Raw genomic sequence first — 20,917 nt, forward strand, 5'->3', positions numbered from 1 at the left:
CAATCTGCAACAACCTCAGTTGTTTCATGAGTCTTTCAGCTGCTCTCTAATTCTTCTGCTGTGTATATCTGTCCCAGTTTATTTTGTAGTGTTGTTTTTGTTTATTGTTGCTATGTTTTCTCTCTCATCCTGTTTACACCTGGTATTAAGATGTGTTTTGGGTGATTGGATCATAAGTTTGTAGAGTAAACGCTAATGCGTCCTCATGCGTCTCTGACAAAGACATTACAGGAATATATGTCATCAATACAGGAAGTGGTGGTTGTTGGAGATGGTCAAAACAAAAATATAAACACAGTTATGGGTGGTTGTAGCACCAGTGTCCACTCTGACTTCACATTCACACATTTACCACACAGGTTGAAACAGGAAATGATCAAATGACTCATTTTGTTTGCAAAATGTTCAAACACCAACAAACTAATACGTCCATTCTTTGAATCAGTCATTACACAGTAGACAACACTGCTTCTACATTCATCTGGGACATGCTCCTGATTCTTTACATAGTTATAAAACGACACAAAAAGACACAGCACAGCATGAATTGTATTGTTTTCTACAAGGTGATTTTACTATAGATAACAAACCTGCTGCATTCTGCACTTTTTATGTCAGTGATAGTCAGAGCTGGAGGTGTCATGTTTTCAGGTAGTCTGTCCATCTGTACAGCCTCCTGATTCTTTGAACTCCATATCTAATGAACACGTGCAGGAAATTCCTTCAAATTAGGCAAAAAGACTGATGAATTGAATTTATTTTTGTGGCCCAAGGTCAAAGGTCAAGTTCGTACTTACCTTGACCTTGCCAGAACTGTCCACTTGGACTGATGATGAGATGTTTTAGTTTTGATGGCTAAAGGTCAAAGGTCACAGTGACCTTACGTGTATCCAATTCTTGTTCTGGATGGGATGTGTCAGAAAAACTTTGAGGGAATCTTTGTTTTTCACATTTGCCACAAACTCACTCAAGGATGAAGTGATCAGATTCTGTAGCCTCATCTAAACAATCACCACTTCCTGTACTGATATAATTAGTAATTAATTATATAATTAATAATTAATAATATTATTTTCCTGTGACATCCTTATCAGGGAAGCATTAGCATTTACTCGATAAAATAGGTGAGTTCAAATGGGTCCCAGACGTCCTCAGCAAGTGGTTTGAGTGGTAACAAAGCTACTGGAAAAGTGGAAGAAAACAACAAACTGAAGCCCAGACATGAAACCGGGATCTGACAAACCTGGAGGTACATAGACTTAGACTTAGAAACCATGATACTGTGGTCTGTAAACACCTTATCCTGGCTTCTGAACCTTCTCTCTGCTTCATAACGTCGTGGCTGAGATGGTGAGAAACAGACAAACCTGCAGTCAGACAATCAGAAATCTAAATCCTGTTGATTTAAAGTGGGACATGAATAACCAGGTCTTTGGATTATTTTTATTTGTCTATGATCAATAATGAAAGTGAGTTTAGCTCAGTGCATATTGGAAAATCCTACCAGTGGCTGGACAAAGCTGGATTGAAGGACAGCACAGAGACACTCATCATGGCAGCACAGGAACAAGCTCTAAGTATGAGATCAATAGAGGCTGAGGTCTATCACACCAGGGAAGACCCTATGTGCAGACTGTGTGAAGAGGCCCCTGCAACAATCCAGCACCTAACAGCAGGGTGCAAGATGCTAGCAGACAGGGTGGACATGGAACGCCGTAACCAAGTGGCTGACATAGTGTACAGGAACATCTGTGCCGAGTATAATCTGGAAGTCCAAGGTCAAAATGGAAACTAAGGTGGTTGAGAATGACCAAGCTAAGATCCTGTGGGACTTCCAGATACAGACTGAGAAACTGGTAATGACTAACAAACTGGACATAGTAGTGGTGGACAAACAGAGAATGTAGGAAGTAGTCATATAGTGCAGTCTTAGGAACAGCTAAGATACTGTTTGTTTGTTTGTTACATTTGTATAAGGACAGTGGACACTACACAGTATAACATGACTTATTGTCTATAATACCACAGTTTTATCTGATTTAATGTTTGTTTTATTTAATTCTTTAATATTCTCTCTGTCTCTTTTTTCCTTTGAAACACAGTTCATATTAATAGTAGTTGAGCAGGAAGTGTGAACCTGTTTTCACACATTTTCTGTGGTCAAACTAAATACAGACATGTCCGTTTGACAAGTGACGTCTTTTTCACACAGTTCTCTCTTTTCAGTTTTCTCCTGATTCAAAGTGAACAGAGTTCTCAGAAACACAGAGTCAGTACTAAATGTGACGATGTGATACTTGCTCTGGATGCTGAAGATATTCTGTGAGTACACAACTTTCTCTGTTTGAATGATACAATTGAAGGAAAATATTAATAAGAAGAGCAGAGAGTCAGGAGTTTGTCCAGTTTCTTAGTTTGGAGGACTGTGGTAACACTCTACTGGACTGCTTAGTTTACTACATGTACATACACTATATTGCCAGAAGTATTCGCCCACCCATTTAAATAATCAGAATCAGGTGCAGCACCTCGGCATGCAGACTGTTTTTACAAACATTTGTGAAAGAATAAGTCGCTCTCAGGAACTCAGTGAGTTCTGGCGTGGATCTGTGATAGGATGCCACCTGTACAACAAATCCAGTCGTGAAAATTCCTCCATAGTCAAGTTTCAGCTGTATCATAAGAACGTAGAAGCATTTGGGAACGACAACAACTCAGCCACAAAGTGATAGGCCACCTAAACTGACGGAGCGGGGTCAGCGGATGCTGAGGCACATAGTGCGAAGAGGTCGCCAACTTTCTGCAAAGTCAGTGGCTACAGACGTCCAAACTTCATGTGACCTTCACATTTGCTCAAGAACAGTGTGCAGAGAGCTTCATGGAATGAGTTTTCATGGTTGAGCAGCTGCATCCAAGCCACACAACACCAAGTGCAAAGCAAAGCGTCTGATGCAGTGGTGTAAAGCATGTCGCAACTGGACTGTAAAGCAGTGGAGACGGTTCCCTGGAGTGACGAATCGCGCTTCTCAATCTGGCAATCTGATGAAAGAGTTGGCTGTTGCCAGGAGAACGGTATCTGACCGACTGCATTGTTCTAAGTGTAAAGTTTGGTGGAGGGGGGGTTTATGGTGTGGTGTTGTTTTTCAGGAGCTGGACTTGGCCCCTTAGTTCCAATGAAAGGAACTCTGAATACTTCAGCATACCAAGATATTTTGGACGATTCCATGCTCCTAACTTTGTGGCAACAGTTTGGAGCTGGCCCCCTTCCTCTTCCAACATGACTGTGCACCAGTGCACAAAGCAAGGTCCATAAAGACACAGATGACAGAGTCTGGTGTGGATGAACTTGACTGGCCTACACAGAGTCCTGACCTCAACCCGATAGAACACCTTTGGGATGAAGCGGAGCGGAGACTGAGACTCGTCCAACATCAGTGTTTGACCTCACAAATGCACTTCTGGAATAATGGTCAAAAAAACCCATAAACACAATCCGTTGTGTTTATGGGGTATGAACAGCCTTCCCACAAGAGTTGAAGCTGTTATAGCTGCAAAGGGTGGACTGACGTCATATTCAACCCTGTGGATTAGGATTGGGATGTCACTTAAGTTCAATATTGGCATACTGAGTTAATATTAACCTGTTTTTTTTACTGTAAATCTAAAGTTTTAATCAATCATTTAATCTTTGTGTCAGATTCAAACTATGACTATGTGTCTGTCTGCAGTGGAGCAGAGGAAGTGTCAGTATGTTAAAGTACACTGTGGTCAAACTCAGAAACACAGACAAGTTGAGAGAAGAATGAAATGTAACTTGTGTTTTCACAGAGTTTCTCTTCATTTGCTGCAGTTTGAAGAATTTCTCCCAGAGTCAGTGTTGGATGTGAGGATGGGACACACTTTTCTCTGTGTGCTGCAGTTTTTCTGTGAGTAAATCACTGATTGATGGAACAAATGAGAGAAAATGTTGTAGTGAGGAGAACAGAGGATCAGAGGTTTGTTCACTTTGAACAGAGCACACTTGTTATCAGCTTGGTTGTTTTGTAGGAAGGATCTTTAGAGGACGACTGTGTTAAATCATCAGATACAGTTTGATGTGATTGTTACCACTGATCATTTGTTACATTTAGTCATTAATGAAAGTCCAGTTGTTTGCTGTGTTTTCCTCTTGATGTGCTAAGTTTCAGTCTTTATTTCAGTGCTGAACACAATCTTCTCCTCTGGACATGCTCAAGGTAAACGTACATTTTATTTATTATTATTTTAAATTAATTATGATTAATCTCTCTCTGAGAGTAAAATAGTTTGTACTGTAATACTTTATATTTAGTTATTTTTTTGTTTCTGTTGGTTTTAGATGCTGTTTTGACCGTTGAGCCCAACTGGTCCAGTTTTTTTACTGGAGAGTCTGTGACCTTCATATGTGACATGAAGGAAGGAAAAGACACTGACTGGAAATACAGATGGAATAAAGATGGTCGAGAGTTTGTTTGGTACAATTCACAAAAGGTCCATACATTACATCCTCTATATACAGTTGACAGTGGTCGATACCAGTGCTCTGGTTTCCACAGGAGCTCAAATTATATAAAAAACAGTAACATCATCTCTTTAACTGTATCAGGTGAGTCATCAATGTTTTATCATCATGACCAGCAGCTTTTATTTTGAAGCTCTGTTCATATATTTGAACTAGGTGTGAATATGTACAAGTTAAATGTGAACCACTGTATTTTGTTTTTTCTTTTCTCTCAGAATACACGGTGTTAGCTGTTCCAAAACTTAGACACTGTAATCCAACATGACTGTACCATGATGTATGTGCTTTAGTGTACAGAGTCAGATACAGAGGAGAATATCTGAAGAAATACTTTTTAAAAAGAGGAAAAGAAAAAAAAACAAACCTCTAAATCAAATGTTTTATTTAATAATTTCTTGCCTTCAATGAAATAAAGCCAAACAAAAACAATAATAAATACAAAACTGTAGAAAAGTAAAGAATTCAGGGTGATGTGGAAATGGTTTAAACACAGGGGGTCTTGTATGTTTTGCAGATCCCCTTATAGAAAAATGCTGTGAACTGTGAGATTTGATTGAAAAATAAAACTGACTGGACCTGAAAGTTGTTTTCATATTTAGATTCAAATCTACACATTTCATGGTTTATGTTGTTTATTTCATTATTTTAAATCAAAACAGCTATACCCAAAGTCAAAGTGACAGCAGGTCCAACAATCATACCAGTAGGAGGCGGAGTGACACTGAGCTGCTCTGTGGACGACTCTGATGGTTGGAAATATGACTGGTTCAGACGAACCTCAAACTCTAATGAAGCTCAGGTTGTTGGTGAAGAAAACAGAGATATCAGAGTCTCACAAGGAGGAATCTACAGATGCAGAGGAAGAAGAGGAAAACCAGTTTACTACACTGTTTACAGTGATGAGGTCACTGTTGAGATAACTGGTGAGTTTAGTTCCTGTGTTTCTAATATTTCAACACATCTGTCAGGACATGTTACACGAATCAAGTTAATTGAGTTAATTCAATATTTCTATTTGTGTCTGTCAGTTTCCATTTCTGTCTCTGTGACTCTACAACCTGACTGGTCTCAGATCTTCAGGGGAGAGAAGATCACTGTCAGATGTGAGATCCAGGGAGGTGGAGACACTGAGTGGGATTATGAATGGAAAACACCTCAGTCAACTTCACATCAGACACATGTTAATTACTGGACTCTCAGTGTTTCTGAGTCCAGCAGTGGAAACTACATGTGTAGGGGCAGAAACAGAAGAGACTCCTATTCTTCAACACAGTGGAGTAAAACCATCACACTGACTGTATCAGGTCAGTTTGATATTTGTGATTTTTATATTGTCTCACAGGAAGATTTGCACATTTAATTAGTAATTGAGGTTAGAAGTACAGATTTATTTTTCAACTGATCAAACAAAATAACAAAGAATAAGAAATGAACAACAAACCCATTCTTGAGACCACAGTTCACTGACGTTAGAAAACACATGATGCTGGACAGTAGATTGATCTTTAAATTAACTTTAAAATAATTAAAATAATTATTTAATTTATTTATTTAAAAAACAAGCCTAACATCTAACTTCACTCATTTGGATCACTATATTTCTATTTATTATTTTCTAATACTTTTAAATTGACCTGTGCTGTAGGTTACAGGTAAAGCAATGAAAAATGGGAACTATTAGAATGTAAAGTTTCTTTAAAGGGTCATTCAGATTTGATAGTCAAATAAGAGGATGTACTGTATGGTATGTATGGTAGATGTCTTTTATAGAAATACTTAATCACAGGAACAGTAAGTAAATATTTTCTATATTTATTCAAACCTCCACAGGAGAGAAACCAAAGCCACAGCTCAGTGCTGATTACAGAGTCATTCCAGTAGGGGGCAGTGTGACCCTGAGCTGCTCTGTGAATCCATCATCTGGTTGGAAATATTACTGGTACAGAGGAGATCAATCCTCTGAACTCCTGATCAGACATGATGATGTTTTCAAGTCAAATGGACAAATCAGTGTCTCACAGGAAGGACAGTACTGGTGCAGAGGAGGAAGAGGAGAACCAGTTTACTACTCCCAGTACAGCCAGTCAGTAAGAATTAACACACTGGGTGAGTTTGACAAGAAGATTTGAAACTCACAATGTAGAATAGAAATCTGTCTGAATACAATTTAACATCTTTGTTGTTCTTGTAAATTGTTGAACAGTAACAGTCTCAAACAGGGTGGTTGTGACTCTGAATCCCAACTGGTCTGAGATCTACCATGGAGAGATGATCACTGTCAGATGTGAGATTCAGGGAGGAGACACTGAGTGGGAATATGAATGGGAAACAACCAGCTCCATCAAACCTTCAAATCAAAATGAATTCAGGATTAGTTCTGCTTCTTCATCCCACAGTGGAAACTACAGGTGTAAAGGCAGAAAGAAAAATGCTCAACATGAAACAACAGGGTTGAGTGATGCTGTCACACTGAGAGTATCTGACACTAAGTCAAATCAGATTTCATCTGTCAATTAAGGTCTTTTCAGAATTAGTGAAAACAAATATTGTCTGTGTGATAAATATATTTCAGATAGATCAGATCACATACTGTTTTTTAAATATAGAGATACAAATAGACAAACAGACACTGAGAACATGTCCAAACCTGTTTCCAACAGATAAACCCCAGTCTGTCCTCACTGTGTCTCCATCCTGGCTGAGTCCTGGAGCCTCAGTAAGTCTGAGGTGTGAGGTTGAACATCCATCTGCAGGATGGAGGTTTTACTGGTATAAGACTGTTCCCAAACTGTCAGACAGACTCTACAGATATGAGCTGCTACCTGGTAGTGACAGTGGCACTGAAGAGGATTCTTACATGGTTCATGGACAGACACACACAGCAGGATATGTGTGTAGAGCTGGAAGAGGAGAACCAGTGTTTTACACTGAACACAGCAAACCAACGTTTGTCTGGTCTGGAGGTCAGTTTGTTCCTTTGTTCCTTTCTTTTCATCTTTATCTTCCAGTTATTTGTCTGTGACCAACATGTAAAATCTATGTCAGCAAAGTAATGAACTTTGTAAAGGTGAAGAAATCTCCAGGTATCCTGTTGACTTATGATATTAATAAAAATGAGAAATCTTTTGAAGTTCTTGTTTAGCTCTGTATAAGTCACAACATGTGTGTGTACAACATGTTTTGTGTTTCAGATTTTCCTCCATCAGCGTCTCTCACTGTGAGTCCTGACAGAGTTCAACACTTCACCTCTGACTCTGTGTCTCTGAGCTGTGAAGGAAACTCTACTGAGTGGAGAGTGAGGAGGTTTCCTGAGGACAGTTACCTGTCCCTCTGTTCTGACTGGGGGACGATGACTGGATCAACATGTAACATTAGTGGACTGAACAGTTCTGCAGTGTACTGGTGTGAGTCTGGATCAGGACAGTTCACTAATTCAGTCAACATCACTGGACACAGTGAGTTTTCATCACTTTTATCTTGTATCTGAATTATTTGATATTTGTAATATGAGGTTTTGATATTTTAAGGAGACAAATAGTAAACAAACCATTTGATTCTTTATCCTGTAAACTCAGTCTAGGAAGTTACAGTCTATGTTCTGGTTTCACACTGGCCTGCCAGCAACATCCTTTTTCTTACTGTGTAAACATATTGAACATTTAACAAAGTTGTAATTTTAACCATCTGCATCATCTCACTGCTACATTTTATATGAATCATATAAAATAAAATTAAAATGTGTCATTTATTGTGATCATTGAAAAAAAAGTCAAATTTAACTCCTGTGTCTCCTGATCTTTGACTGAAACTTCCTGTTCTTTACTGATTTACAGATGATGACATTATCTTGGTGAGTCCTGTCCTTCCTGTGACTGAGGGAACATCTGTGACTCTCGGCTGCAAGTTGAGGAGAGAAAATGTTGTTTCTAATGTGTTTTTCTATCAAAATGACAAACTCATCCAAAATGATACCAGAGTGGAGCTGATTATCTCTGCAGTGTTAAAGTCAGACCAAGGTTTTTATAGATGTGAAGTTCAAACAGACTCGTTGATTAGAACATTAACATCACCACAGAGCTGGATGGCAGTAAAATGTGAGTATGATTGAAATAACTTCTGAACTGTTTTACAGTGTGAGGTAGAAAAGTCATCACTGAATCAGAAGTTGGATTAGTTTCAGCTGATTTTAACATTATTAGTGTTTACAATACAACAAGTCCTCCAGCTTTAACACCCATATGTCTCTTGCAGTAGAAATGGTTTTATACATTAAGGCGTTCATAATGAAACAGAAAACCACAAACAGTAAACAGTTACTTTGTAGAAATGCATATTGAAATAAGTTTAGAGTTGTATTTTATGGTGATTTACTCTGTTCTATGTCTAAATATTCATGTACATGTAGCAGTGAGTGAGTTGAAATACAGTGTAGGTTGTTGCTAAATGTCTTTTCATTTATCGTCTTTGTCCTGGATGAAAGTCTTGTATTGAAACTAAGACTTGATGTGACTTTGACTTTCTGTTGTTGTAAAACACTCTGGTTGCACAGAAATAATACTTGTTATTTATTACAGTGACGTCTACGACTGAAAACTCTTCATTTCCTGTGTCACTGGTCGTTGGGTTGGTTTGTGGCATTTTACTGATTTTTCTCCTGCTGCTGCTTTGTTGCTGCAGAAAGTCAAAAGGTGAAATGTTTTACTTCTTATATTTGATGAGAGTCAAAATTGTTAATCAGAGAATTATATTCTGTTATTTACTGTAACAACAATAGAATAATTTTACATGTTGTACAAAATGTAGTAGAATATAAAATAATATCAAATGTGTTTCTACAGGTTCCTGCTTCATCAGGTTGGTACAACTCTCTCCTCTCTCATTGTGAACAGAACAACAGTACATTACATGTTCCTCATTCAGTCTAATCTATTTCTCATGTGTTGGGGTCCACCAGGTCTCAGAGAACCAATCAGAGCTCTGCTACAGGTCACATGACCAACCTGGGCGAAACACAACCCAAAACATATACTTCTCTTCTTCATGGTCAGTTTTAATCCTGATTTAATTTAGGATTTAATATTAACTCAGTCTAATATTTATGATATGTTACAAGCTAACCTTTTTTTATTTCATCACTTTTTTGTAGATGAAACTTTGTTTTATGAATCCATCAAAGGCTCTGAAGGCACTGGAAATGGTACAGTATACACATTAGAAATAACTTTTCTGAACATGTTTTATTAATTGAATGTTATTGTTCTATTGCTTAAACACTGGTGGTTAAAACAATAGAAATCAGTGTATTACCAGTGTAAACTGAGCATCGACTGTCAAACAATTTATACGCATTTATTTTGAACTTTATTTACAGGAGAATCAAGTCTTTCAGCCGAATATGAAAATGTTTATCCTGAAGTACCAGGATCATCTCTTGGTAATAATTTATATTGGAATTTATTTGTAATGATTTATGTGACAGATTAGATTGAAATTGGTTGAAAGTGGATAGAAATTAGTTTTAATCTTGAATAACTCTACATTTCTTTAACTTCTGTTTTCCCTCCAGATTGATAGAGATCTGTGTCAACAAGTAACTGCAATAGATGCCAACATCAAAATAAAAAAAACATCTGTGTTTAAGATTTGCAGCTTTTAAATTCAGTTATTGTTACATTTGTGCTGTTTAAACGTCCAACAACTGTAATTTGTACAAATCATCTGTTCATTTACTGTTTTTCCATTATATTGTGACAATGTTAAATAGATACATTAAGTTTTTCTTCTGATTTGAAAAATTATTAATAGATACTGTGTGAATATTTCTTTGACCAGGATTTAATTTTTTGTATTTTAAAGACCTTGGTTTAATGCTTTTATGAATCAATAAACTCTTGTTTCCGCAGTAAACTGTCAGTAGTGTTTGTTTGATTCTCTTGATACAAAAAGTTGTTTGTGTTTTATAGTTTTCTGTCTCCCATGACAGATGAGGCCTCCTGACACACCCGCTTTCTCTGAGATTCAGACTCAGGCACAGTCTTTTGGGCCCAAACGTCCCCCAATAGGGGGGCTTGGAGAAGCATTTTTCAAATACAGTGTGAAACAATGCACTAAACACAAGAGGATATTGTGAAGCGTCACGTCAAATATAACAGCAGAATATGGTGTTACAAACGAGCCAACTAGTGGACCCAGTTGCAGAAAGACAGCAAAACAACAGAGAGTGATTTCCCACACAAGATTTATTAACAGAAATAATAACAAAAATGCAGAACAGAGGGGATGTAATGCAAACAAAATCAATAGAACAAACCAAAATCTCAAAAGGAGAAACAAACTAAAGAACACTGCAAAAGGCAGGCAAACCAGGAACTCACTAGGTTATATAATAAACAAAAACCCTCACAGCTAAACACGATCCTAAAGAAATCAAAATCACAGCAGAAGCTGGAACTAACAAACGAAAACAAAACCACAGCAAATGCTGGGACAAAACCTAATACTACACATACAAAGCTGGACCTAGAAGAAACAAAAAACGCAGCAAAATGCTGGAACAAACTACAGAGCAAACAAACTGACTAGAATAACAAAACTTACAAACCGTGGAGAACAAAGCTAGAGGTCGGGGAAAAGGTCAATGGAAGAAGCAGGGAACAAACGAGGTAGACGGTTGACACACTAGCAAATAACAAACACACAGACATGGACTTAAATACAAGACAAACTAATGATTAACAACAAACACCTGCTAAAACCCACACCTGTTGCCACTCCAATCAGCCAAGGCCTGGCCCCGGAAGTCAGGGAAACAGAGACAGAGACCTCCGGGGACACTGCCTCAACTGGCTGGAGGAGGGAACTGTAACATATGGGCTAAAAGACCATATAAACGTTTTATACATGCACCAAATATGGATTCTACAGCTGCATCATTTCTAAAAGAATTTCTCAGCATAAGGTGCTTTATTTTTAGATTTTCTCCAACAGTTAACTTTTCTGCTGTTTCTTTCTGAGAGAGAAACTACTACAAAAGTGGATGAAAATGTGAGGATAGTGAATTAAACGAGGCACCCCCTAAATCTTTTGACTGTATTACTGATTGTAATACAATTATCACTACAGTTAAAGGCATCTTTTGTTTGTTCATTTTTTGTGGTCTAGTTTATTTACATATATATGTGCTCCAGTTTCCTGCATACAGGAAAATGTATATTATTTTTAGAGAAAAATCAAGAAGGTGTCAATATTATATTAGTGTACCCTCTAGCAAGCATATCTGTGAAGAGTGTAGAGCACTGAGATAAGATGCAAGACAGAGACGTCTTAACGATCTATCACTATGTCTGTGCATATTGCAGGAAAGAGGACGAGAAATAAATTACACTGAGTCATCATTTAAGTTTGCTACAAAAACATCAACCTGGTTCAGATTTTGAGGAGGTGGGGGTGAGGTAGGGAGGAGACAGCAGCTGTCAGTAATGTGACATTGATCAAGATCATCAGTGAACTAATTATTGCACATATTGTCATAATGAGTTCACCTCCTCAGCTCAACAGAGTCTCTCAGTTCATCTCTTAGACTCACTTTCATTTTGTGGTTTTCTGCAGAATCACAAATGAATTAAAACAAATGAATGAAGAAACTAGAAACAGGTCTAAATGTCTTAGCAAGTACAAACGCACAAATGCCTCCATGTTGTATAAATGTCAGTTCAGTCATATCCTCTCTACCAGCAGATTCTTTCTCCTCCCTCTCTCAGTCACACTCACCTCCCCCCTCTGCAAACCTTTGCTCTGTTTTCCTGCCTTCACTACCACATGACTTTGCTGCACAGATCACTAACAACTGGGAGTCATTTTAATGAATAAATGATTTTATTATATATTTCTTCACATTAGTTTTGTAATAAAGTGATTTTTTTTCCAAATGAAATGTTTATTTTATGACTAATATCAACTAGTGAACCAAAGTATTTACTCATGTTTCAGATCATGATGTCTACTAATAACAGAACGTCTGCTTAGTTTCTAGGTTGTTCTGAATCCTGATGAACCAGATTTTACTACAGGTGCAGCAAAGTGTATGTGAGTGGTACTATGGTGATTGTTTATTAACTTTCTTGTTATTGACCTTTCTTCTTCCACTATGTGTTTTTATTCCATGCAGCACTACCAACATGTCACAATATCCTGTTTCCTCACAATCAGCAGCAACAACCTCAGTTTTGAAATATGACAAAACAGGATCATTTTGATATGTACATGTTCATGACCATTATTAAAAGTGAGTTTATCTCACTGTATAGCTGCAGTATTCACATACTGAGGGAGGAACAGTTGTAGTCAGCTTTTGTTATTGAATGATGTACAACAGGTTTAAATATGTTTGTGTTTAGGGTTTTCACATAAAACAGAGACAATGCAACATCTGAATTAATTATTTTGATATACATATGTATGATACATTCACACACAAGATCTATTTACAAACACGCTCTTCAGACATACACAGACATCATTCACCACAATACAGGAAATATGAAGGGGGTGAGGGCAGTGAACACTACGCAGTATAACATGCACAAATTAACACACAATGTAAAATATATGTTACACTGTTTGAAAAATGAAATATAAAATATAATAATAATTAATACAACAGTTTTATCTGATTTCGTGTTTGTTTTATTTAATTCTTTACCATTCTTCCTGTCTCTTCTTTTCAAACACAGTTCATATTAATAATTGCTGAGCAGGAAATGTGAACATGTTTTCACACGTTTTCTGTGGTTAAACTAAATACAGACATGTCAGTTTGATAAGTGACCTCTTTTTCACACAGTTGTCTCTTTTTAGATGCTTCAGTTTTCTCCTGATTCAAAGTGAACAGAGTTCTCAGAAACACAGAGACAGAGTCAGTATTAAATGTGACGATGTGATACTTGCTCTGGATGCTGAATATATTCTGTGAGTAAACGGCTTTCTCTGTTTAAATGATACAATTGACGGAAAATATTAATAATGAGAAGAGCAGAGAGTCAGGAGTTTGTCCAGTTTCTCAGTTTGGAGGACTGTGGTAACACTCTACTGGACTGCTTAGTTTTCTACATGTACATATATTCAGTGTATTCAGGCTGAGCTACCATCATGTAGATATGTCAACTATGAGATTAGAAACTTGTGTGTATGTAAAGAGATTATGAGGAGATTTCAAATCTCTTATATTATGTCATTCCATTTATTGAAAGTGTTTAAAGTGTTTTACCACCAGAGAAATGTGTCATGTTATTTTTAAGACAAGAAATTGTAGCTGAAAATCCAGATGAGCTTTCTCTAGAACAGTTTAGATTAGTTTTTCTTTTTGTCAGTTTGATCATTTCTGATGACTCAGCAGGGAACACCTGTGGTGGAAAGTACATAAAGTGCAGTTACTCAAGTACTGGACACAGGTACAATATTGGGATACTTGTACTTAAATATAATATTTCTATTTCATGTTACTCCTACATCGACCAAAGTGGTTAGAATTAGCTCCATCTTTACCAGCTGCAACATTAGTGATGTTTCCCGATGGATGTATCAAGATATAATCCATTAATATGATATAATTCCGAATTGGGACATTTTGCATAAAGAGTACAAAAGATTCAATTCAATTCAATTCAGTTATATTTGTATTGTGCCAATCCACAACAGAAGTTGTCTCAAGGCAATTTACAGTGCAAGGTTTAAGACCTTACAGAGTATGATTATACAAAAAATGATATAGAAAACCCAACAATCCCATCTGAGCAGAGATATATTTGGTTTTTCTATTGTTTTTATCAATGACTTTAGAAACTTTCTTTACCAGTTTATTGCAGTTAATAACACAAATGTAAAATATGGTTGCCTTTTTTTTCATTTTTTCACTGGGGTGTGTCCAGTGAACACATCCGTTCACCAGTTCCTATTCTATTGCTAAAGGGTCAGTTTCTAAAAAATAAAAATGAAGGATGTTCATGATTTTTTAAATGAAATTCTCAGAAATAAGGTTTTTAAAATGTTTCTCACCTCTAATCCTCTCAATAACTACATTTATAGTATAATAGAAGTATATTATAATGTGATCAGTGAAACGTTCAATCCAATAAATGAATCAGTACAGTCTTCATCACCACTTTATTAACAATGCATCATATGCTTTTTAAATTGACTAATATGTTTTTGTTGGTAGCAGATAAATAAACATGTGAATAAAGAGCTGTAGGTGGAAGTTAAGAGAGTTTCTGCGATTAAACCTGTAAAATCTGATATTTTTATAAATCTGGTTTTAAACGTTAAAGTTTTTTTATTGTAGAACAAATCATATAGTTAATATTTACCTGTTTTACTGTAAATCTGAAGTTTTAGTCAATCTTAGAAAGTGGGAAGAGTAAATACATTAAACAGGAAATGTTTGTTCCTGTTTGTTTCTGACCTCAACACAAGTGAAAACTGTTGTTGATGTTTTAACCATGAAGATTTTAACCATGATGTCACTGAAACAGTTGTTGTTGTGTTTGAAATGTAGTTCAAGAAGTCATCTCTATCTCTAATGTTAAAATATATAGAAACTCCAGAAAACCAGTTCATCAGCATTTTCTGTATTTCTAGTACAAAGACTGTACAAGTCCCCATTTTTCCATCCTGTTATCTAAACACTCTACTAATAATGTTCATCACTCATTTTTATTGTTCATATAACAGATATTGTCAATATTTGTTCAAACAATAAGCTAAAATTTAAGGATTAAATCACATATGACTAGTGACTGTCAATATAAGTCCCCAAGCGTCCCAATAAATAAGTTAATAATACAGAACCATAGTCCATGAGGACAGGAGATACAGTAACTTGACTTTCTCTTCATTTTCTGCAGTTTGAAGAATTTCTCCCAGAGTCAGTGTTGGATGTGAGGATGGGACACACTTTTCTCTGTGTGCTGCAGTTTTTCTGTGAGTAAATCACTGATTGATGGAACAAATGAGAGAAAATGTTGTAGTGAGGAGAACAGAGGATCAGAGGTTTGTTCACTTTGAACAGAGCACACTTGTTATCAGCTTGGTTGTTTTGTAGGAAGGATCTTTAGAGGACGACTGTGTTAAATCATCAGATACAGTTTGATGTGATTTTTACCACTGATCATTTGTTACATTTAGTCATTAATAAAAGTCCAGTTGTTTCCTGTGTTTTCCTCTTGATGTGCTAAGTTTCAGTTTTTATTTCAGTGCTGAACACAATCTTCTCCTCTGGACATGCTCAAGGTAAATGTACAGTCTTCTTATTATTTAATTCTTCTTCTTCTTTCGGCTTTTCCCATCAGGGGTCGCCACAGCGAATCATCCTTTTCCACCTAAATCTATCATGAGCATCTTCTACCCTCACACCAACCAACCTCATGTCCTCTGATAACACATCAATGTATCTCCTCCTTGGCTGTCCTCCATCCTTCTACCAATATACTCACTATCCCTCCTCTGAACATGTCCGAACCATCTCAGTCTGGCCTCTCTGACTTTGTTGCTAACACAGGCAACGTGAGCCGTCCCTCTGATGTACTCGTTCCTTATTCTGTCCAACCTGGTCACTCCTAAAGAGAACCTCAACATCTTCATCTCTGCTACCTCCATCTCAGCCTCTTGTCTCTTTCTCACTGCTACCGTCTCTAACCCATAGAGCAGAGCTGGTCTCACCACTGTCTTGTACACCTTTCCTTTGAGTCTTGCTGACACTCTTCTGTCACACAACACTCCTGACACTTTCCTCCACCCGCTCCAACCTGCCTGCACTCGCCTCTTCACCTCTTTTCCACACTCCACACACACTGAACTGTTGACCCCAAGTACTTAAACTCCTGCCCCTTCTTCACCTCAGCCCCCTGTAACCTAACGCTTCTACCTTGATCCCTCTCATTCAGACACATGTATTCTGTCTTACTACGACTGACCTTCATGCCTCTTCTTTCCAGAGCAAACCTCCACCTCTCCAGCTGTTCCTCTACCTGCTCTCTACTCTCACTGCAAATCACAATGTCATCCGCAAACATCATTGTCCAGGGAGATTCCTGTCTGACCTCATCTGTCAGCCTGTCCATCAACATAGCAAACAAGAAGGGACTCAAAGCTGATCCTTGGTGTAGTCCCACCTCCACCTTGAACTCCTCTGTCTGACCTACAGCACATCTCACCACCGTCATACTTCTCTCATACATGTCCTGAACTACTCTGACGTACTTCTCTGCCACTCCCGACGACCTCATACAGTACCACAGCTCCTCCCTCGGCACCCTGTCATACGCCTTCTCTAAATCCACAAAGACACAATGCAGCTCCTTCTGACCATCTCTGTACTTTTCCATCAACATTCTCAAAGCAAAAATGGCATCAGTGGTGCTCTTACAGGGCATGAAACCATACTGCTGCTCACAAATCTCCACCTTCTTCCTAAGCCTGGCTTCCACTACTCTTTCCCACAGCTTCATTGTGTGGCTCATCAACTTTATTCCTCTATAGTTGCTGCAGTTCTGCGTGTCACCCTTGTTCTTAAAGATCGGAACCAGAATGCTTCTCCTCCATTCCTCAGGCATCTTCTCACTCTCTAGAATCCTATTGAACAAACTGGTTAGAAACTCCACTGCTGTCTCTCCTAAGCACTTCCACACCTCCACAGGTACGTCATCAGGACCAACAGCCTTTCCACTCTTCATCCTTTTCAGAGCCTTCCTAACCTCATCCTTTCCAATCTCTGCTATTTCCTGTTTCACAACATCCACATCTTCCTCCTTTCTTTCCCTGTCATTTTCCTCATTCATCAGATCCTCAAAATACTCCTTCCATCTTTTCTGCACACTCTCCTGGGTTGTTAGTACCTTTCCATCTCTGTCCTTAATCACCCTTACCTGTTGCACATCCTTCCCATCTCTATCTCTCTGTCTGGCTAGCCTGTACAAGTCCTTCTCTCCTTCCTTTGTGTCTAACCTGTCACACAGCTCATCATAAGCTTTCTGTTTGGCCTTTGCCACCTCCCTCTTCACTCTACGCTGTGCTTCCTTGTACTCCTGTCTACTTTCCTCAGTCCTTTCTACATCCCACTTCCTTCTAGCTAACCTCTTCCTCTGGATGCATTCCTGTACTTCCTCATTCCACCACCAAGTGTCTTTACCTTCTTTCCTCTTTCCACATGACACACCTAGCACCTTCCTACCTGTTTCCCTGATAATCTCTGCTGTAGTTTCCCAGTCATCTGGAAGCTCATCCTGACCACCAAGAACCTGTCTCAACGTCTGTCTGAATTCCTCACAAGTTTCTTCATTCTTCAACTTCCACCACTTGGTCTTCTTTTCTGTCTTCCCTCTCTTCTTCTTCCTGACCTCCAGAGTCATCTTACACACCACCATGCGGTGCTGTCTGGCTACACTCTCTCCTACCACCACTTTGCAGTCACTAACCTCTCTCAAATTACCTCGTCTACATAGGATGTAGTCCACCTGTGTACTCCTACCTCCACTTCTGTATGTCACTCTATGTTCCTCTCGCTTCTGGAAGTAAGTGTTGACTACAGCCATTTCCATCGTCTTAGCAAAGTCCACCACCATCTGTCCTTCCAGATTCCTTTCCTTTACACCAAACCTGCCCATCACCTCCTCATCACCTCTGTTGCCCTCACCAACATGCCCATTGAAGTCTGCTCCAACAACAACTCTCTCTCCTCTGGGGATACTCTCTATGACCTCATCAAACTCACTCCAGAATCTCTCCTTCTCTTCTAACTCACAGCCAACCTGTGGCGCATACCCACTGACTACATTCACCATCACCCCTTCAATTTCTAGCTTTATGCTCATCACCCTGTCTGAGACTCTTTTCACCTCTAGAACACTGTTTACAAACTCCCCCTTCAGGATCACTCCTACCCCGTTTCTCTTCCTATCCACACCATGGTAGAACAGTTTGTATCCTCCTGCAATACTACGTGCCTTGCTGCCCTTCCACCTTGTCTCCTGCACACACAGTACATCTACCTTCCTTCTCTCCATCATGTCTGCCAGCTCTCTGCCTTTCCCTGTCATTGTGCCAACGTTAAGAGTCCCTATTCTCAGATCTATGCTCCTGCCTTTCCCCTTCTCTCTCTGCCCACGAACCCTTCTGCCTCCCCTCTTTCTTCGACCAACAGTAGTCAAATTTCCACCGACACCCTGTAGGTTAACAGCATCGGTGGCGGTCGTTGTTAACCCGGGCCTCGACCGATCCGGTATGAAAGTCTTGTGGATGATTCGCATGGTTATTTTGGCAATTTTTACGACGGATGCCCTTCCTGACGCAACCCTCTCTATTTATCCGGGCTTGGGACCGGCACAGAAATCACTGGCTTGCAACCCCTGTGGCTAGATTTTCTTCTTATTATTTAATTAATTATAATAAATCTTCCTCTGTGAGTAACATCACTTGTACTGTAATACTTTATATTCATAATTTTGTAGTGTTATTTTTTTGTTTCTGTTGGTTTTAGATGCTGTTTTGACCCTTGATCCTAACTGGTCCAGTTTTTTTACTGGAGAGTCTGTGACCTTCATATGTGACATGAAGGAAGGAAAACACACTGATTGGGAATACAGATGGAGCAAAGATGAAAAGTCTGATCAGATCATGTCACATAAACACTACAAATATCAACCTCTATTAACAGAAGACAGTGGTCGATACCAGTGCTCTGGTTTCCACAGGAGCTTAAATCGTATAAAAAACAGTAACATCATCTCTTTAACTGTATCAGGTGAGTCATCAATGTTTTATCATCATGACCAACAGCTTTTATTTTGAAGCTCTGTTCATATATTTGAACTAGGTGTGAATATGTACAAGTTAAATGTGAACCACTGTATTTTGTTTTTGACTTTTCTCTCAGAATACATGATGTTAGCTGTTCGAAAACTCAGACACTGTAATCCAACATGACTGTATCATGATGTATGTGCTTTAGTGTACAGTGTCAGATACTGAGGAGAATATCTGAAGAAATACTTTTTAAAAAAAGGAAAAAGAAAAAGAAAGAACCTCTAAATAAACAGTTTAATTTAATATTTGTTGTTAAATTAAATTGTTTTATGAAATATATCAAAACTAAAAAAAGAAATGCAAAACTGTAAAACTGTAAGTAAAACATTCAGAGATATGGAAATGGTTCAAGCACAGAGGGTGTTGTACGTTTTACAGATTTTACAATCTGTGCCATACAATCGATACAATCTACCCCTTAAAGAAAAATAGTGATAGTAGTTCATATTTAGATTCAACCTACAAGTTTTATGATTTGTTTATTTATTTTAAATTGAAACAGCTAAACCCAAAGCCAAACTGACAGCAGGTCCAACAATCATACCAGTAGGAGGCAGAGTGACACTGAGCTGCTCTGTGGACGACTCTGATGGTTGGAAATATGACTGGTTCAGACGAAGCTCAAACTCTAATCATGCTCAGGTTGTTGGTGAAGAAAACAGAGATATCACAGTCTCACAAGAAGGAATCTACAGGTGCAGAGGAAGAAGAGGAAAACCAGTTTACTACACTGATTACAGTGATGAGGTCACTGTTGAGATAACTGGTGAGTTTAGTTCCTGTGTTTCTAATATTTCAACACATCTGTCAGGACATTTTACACCAATCAAGTTAATTCAACATATCTATTTGTAAAACCATCACACTGACTGTATCAGGTCAGTTTGATATTTTTATATATTCTGAAATACAATACTTCACATTTACAATTAGAATTTGTAGCAGTTTTCTTTGTATTCATTGTATATAATATATAACACGACATTGAACTCTTGGAGATCACTTACTTATTGTGTTAAATCATCAGATACAGTTTGATGTGATTTTTACCACTGATCATTTGTTACATTTAGTCATTAATGAAAGTCCAGTTGTTTGCTGTGTTTTCCTCTTGATGTGCTAAGTTTCAGTCTTTATTTCAGTGCTGAACACAATCTTCTCTTCTGGACATGCTAAAGATAAATGTTCACTTCTGTTCCTTTTTTGGAATGAACTCTTCTTTTTATATTTAATTAATTTCAATTGGTCTCTTTCTGTGAGTAACATCATTTGTACTTTAATACTTTATATTCATAATTTTGTAGTGTTATTTTTTTGTTTCTGTTGGTTTTAGATGCTGTTTTGACCCTTGATCCTAACTGGTCCAGTTTTTTTACTGGAGAGTCTGTGACCTTCATATGTGACTTGAAGGAAGGAAAAGACACTGATTGGGAATACAGATGGAGCAAAGATGAAAAGTCTGATCAGTACATGTCACATAAACACTACAAATATCAAACTCTATTAACAGAAGACAATGGT

General features: G+C 38.0%; 2 protein-coding genes across 3 annotated transcripts in view; both read left to right on the forward strand.

The window, feature by feature from the left end:
- The window catches only part of LOC113157408, a 98,529-nt gene that overhangs the window by 11,324 nt on the left and 66,288 nt on the right, over window positions 1-20,917 (forward strand). The gene's annotated exons all lie outside the window — the stretch shown is intronic.
- The window catches only part of LOC113157775, a 136,948-nt gene continuing 117,583 nt past the window's right edge, over window positions 1,553-20,917 (forward strand). The window contains exons 1-4 of the mRNA XM_033326554.1: window positions 1,553-1,778; window positions 2,617-2,725; window positions 3,249-3,436; window positions 4,352-4,624. Of these exons, the coding sequence (XP_033182445.1) occupies window positions 1,553-1,778; window positions 2,617-2,725; window positions 3,249-3,436; window positions 4,352-4,624 (796 nt within the window). The remainder of the gene's footprint in view (window positions 1,779-2,616; window positions 2,726-3,248; window positions 3,437-4,351; window positions 4,625-20,917) is intronic.

Source organism: Anabas testudineus, chromosome 18, assembly GCF_900324465.2.
Source record: "Anabas testudineus chromosome 18, fAnaTes1.2, whole genome shotgun sequence".
Taxonomy (NCBI): Eukaryota; Metazoa; Chordata; class Actinopteri; order Anabantiformes; family Anabantidae; genus Anabas; species Anabas testudineus.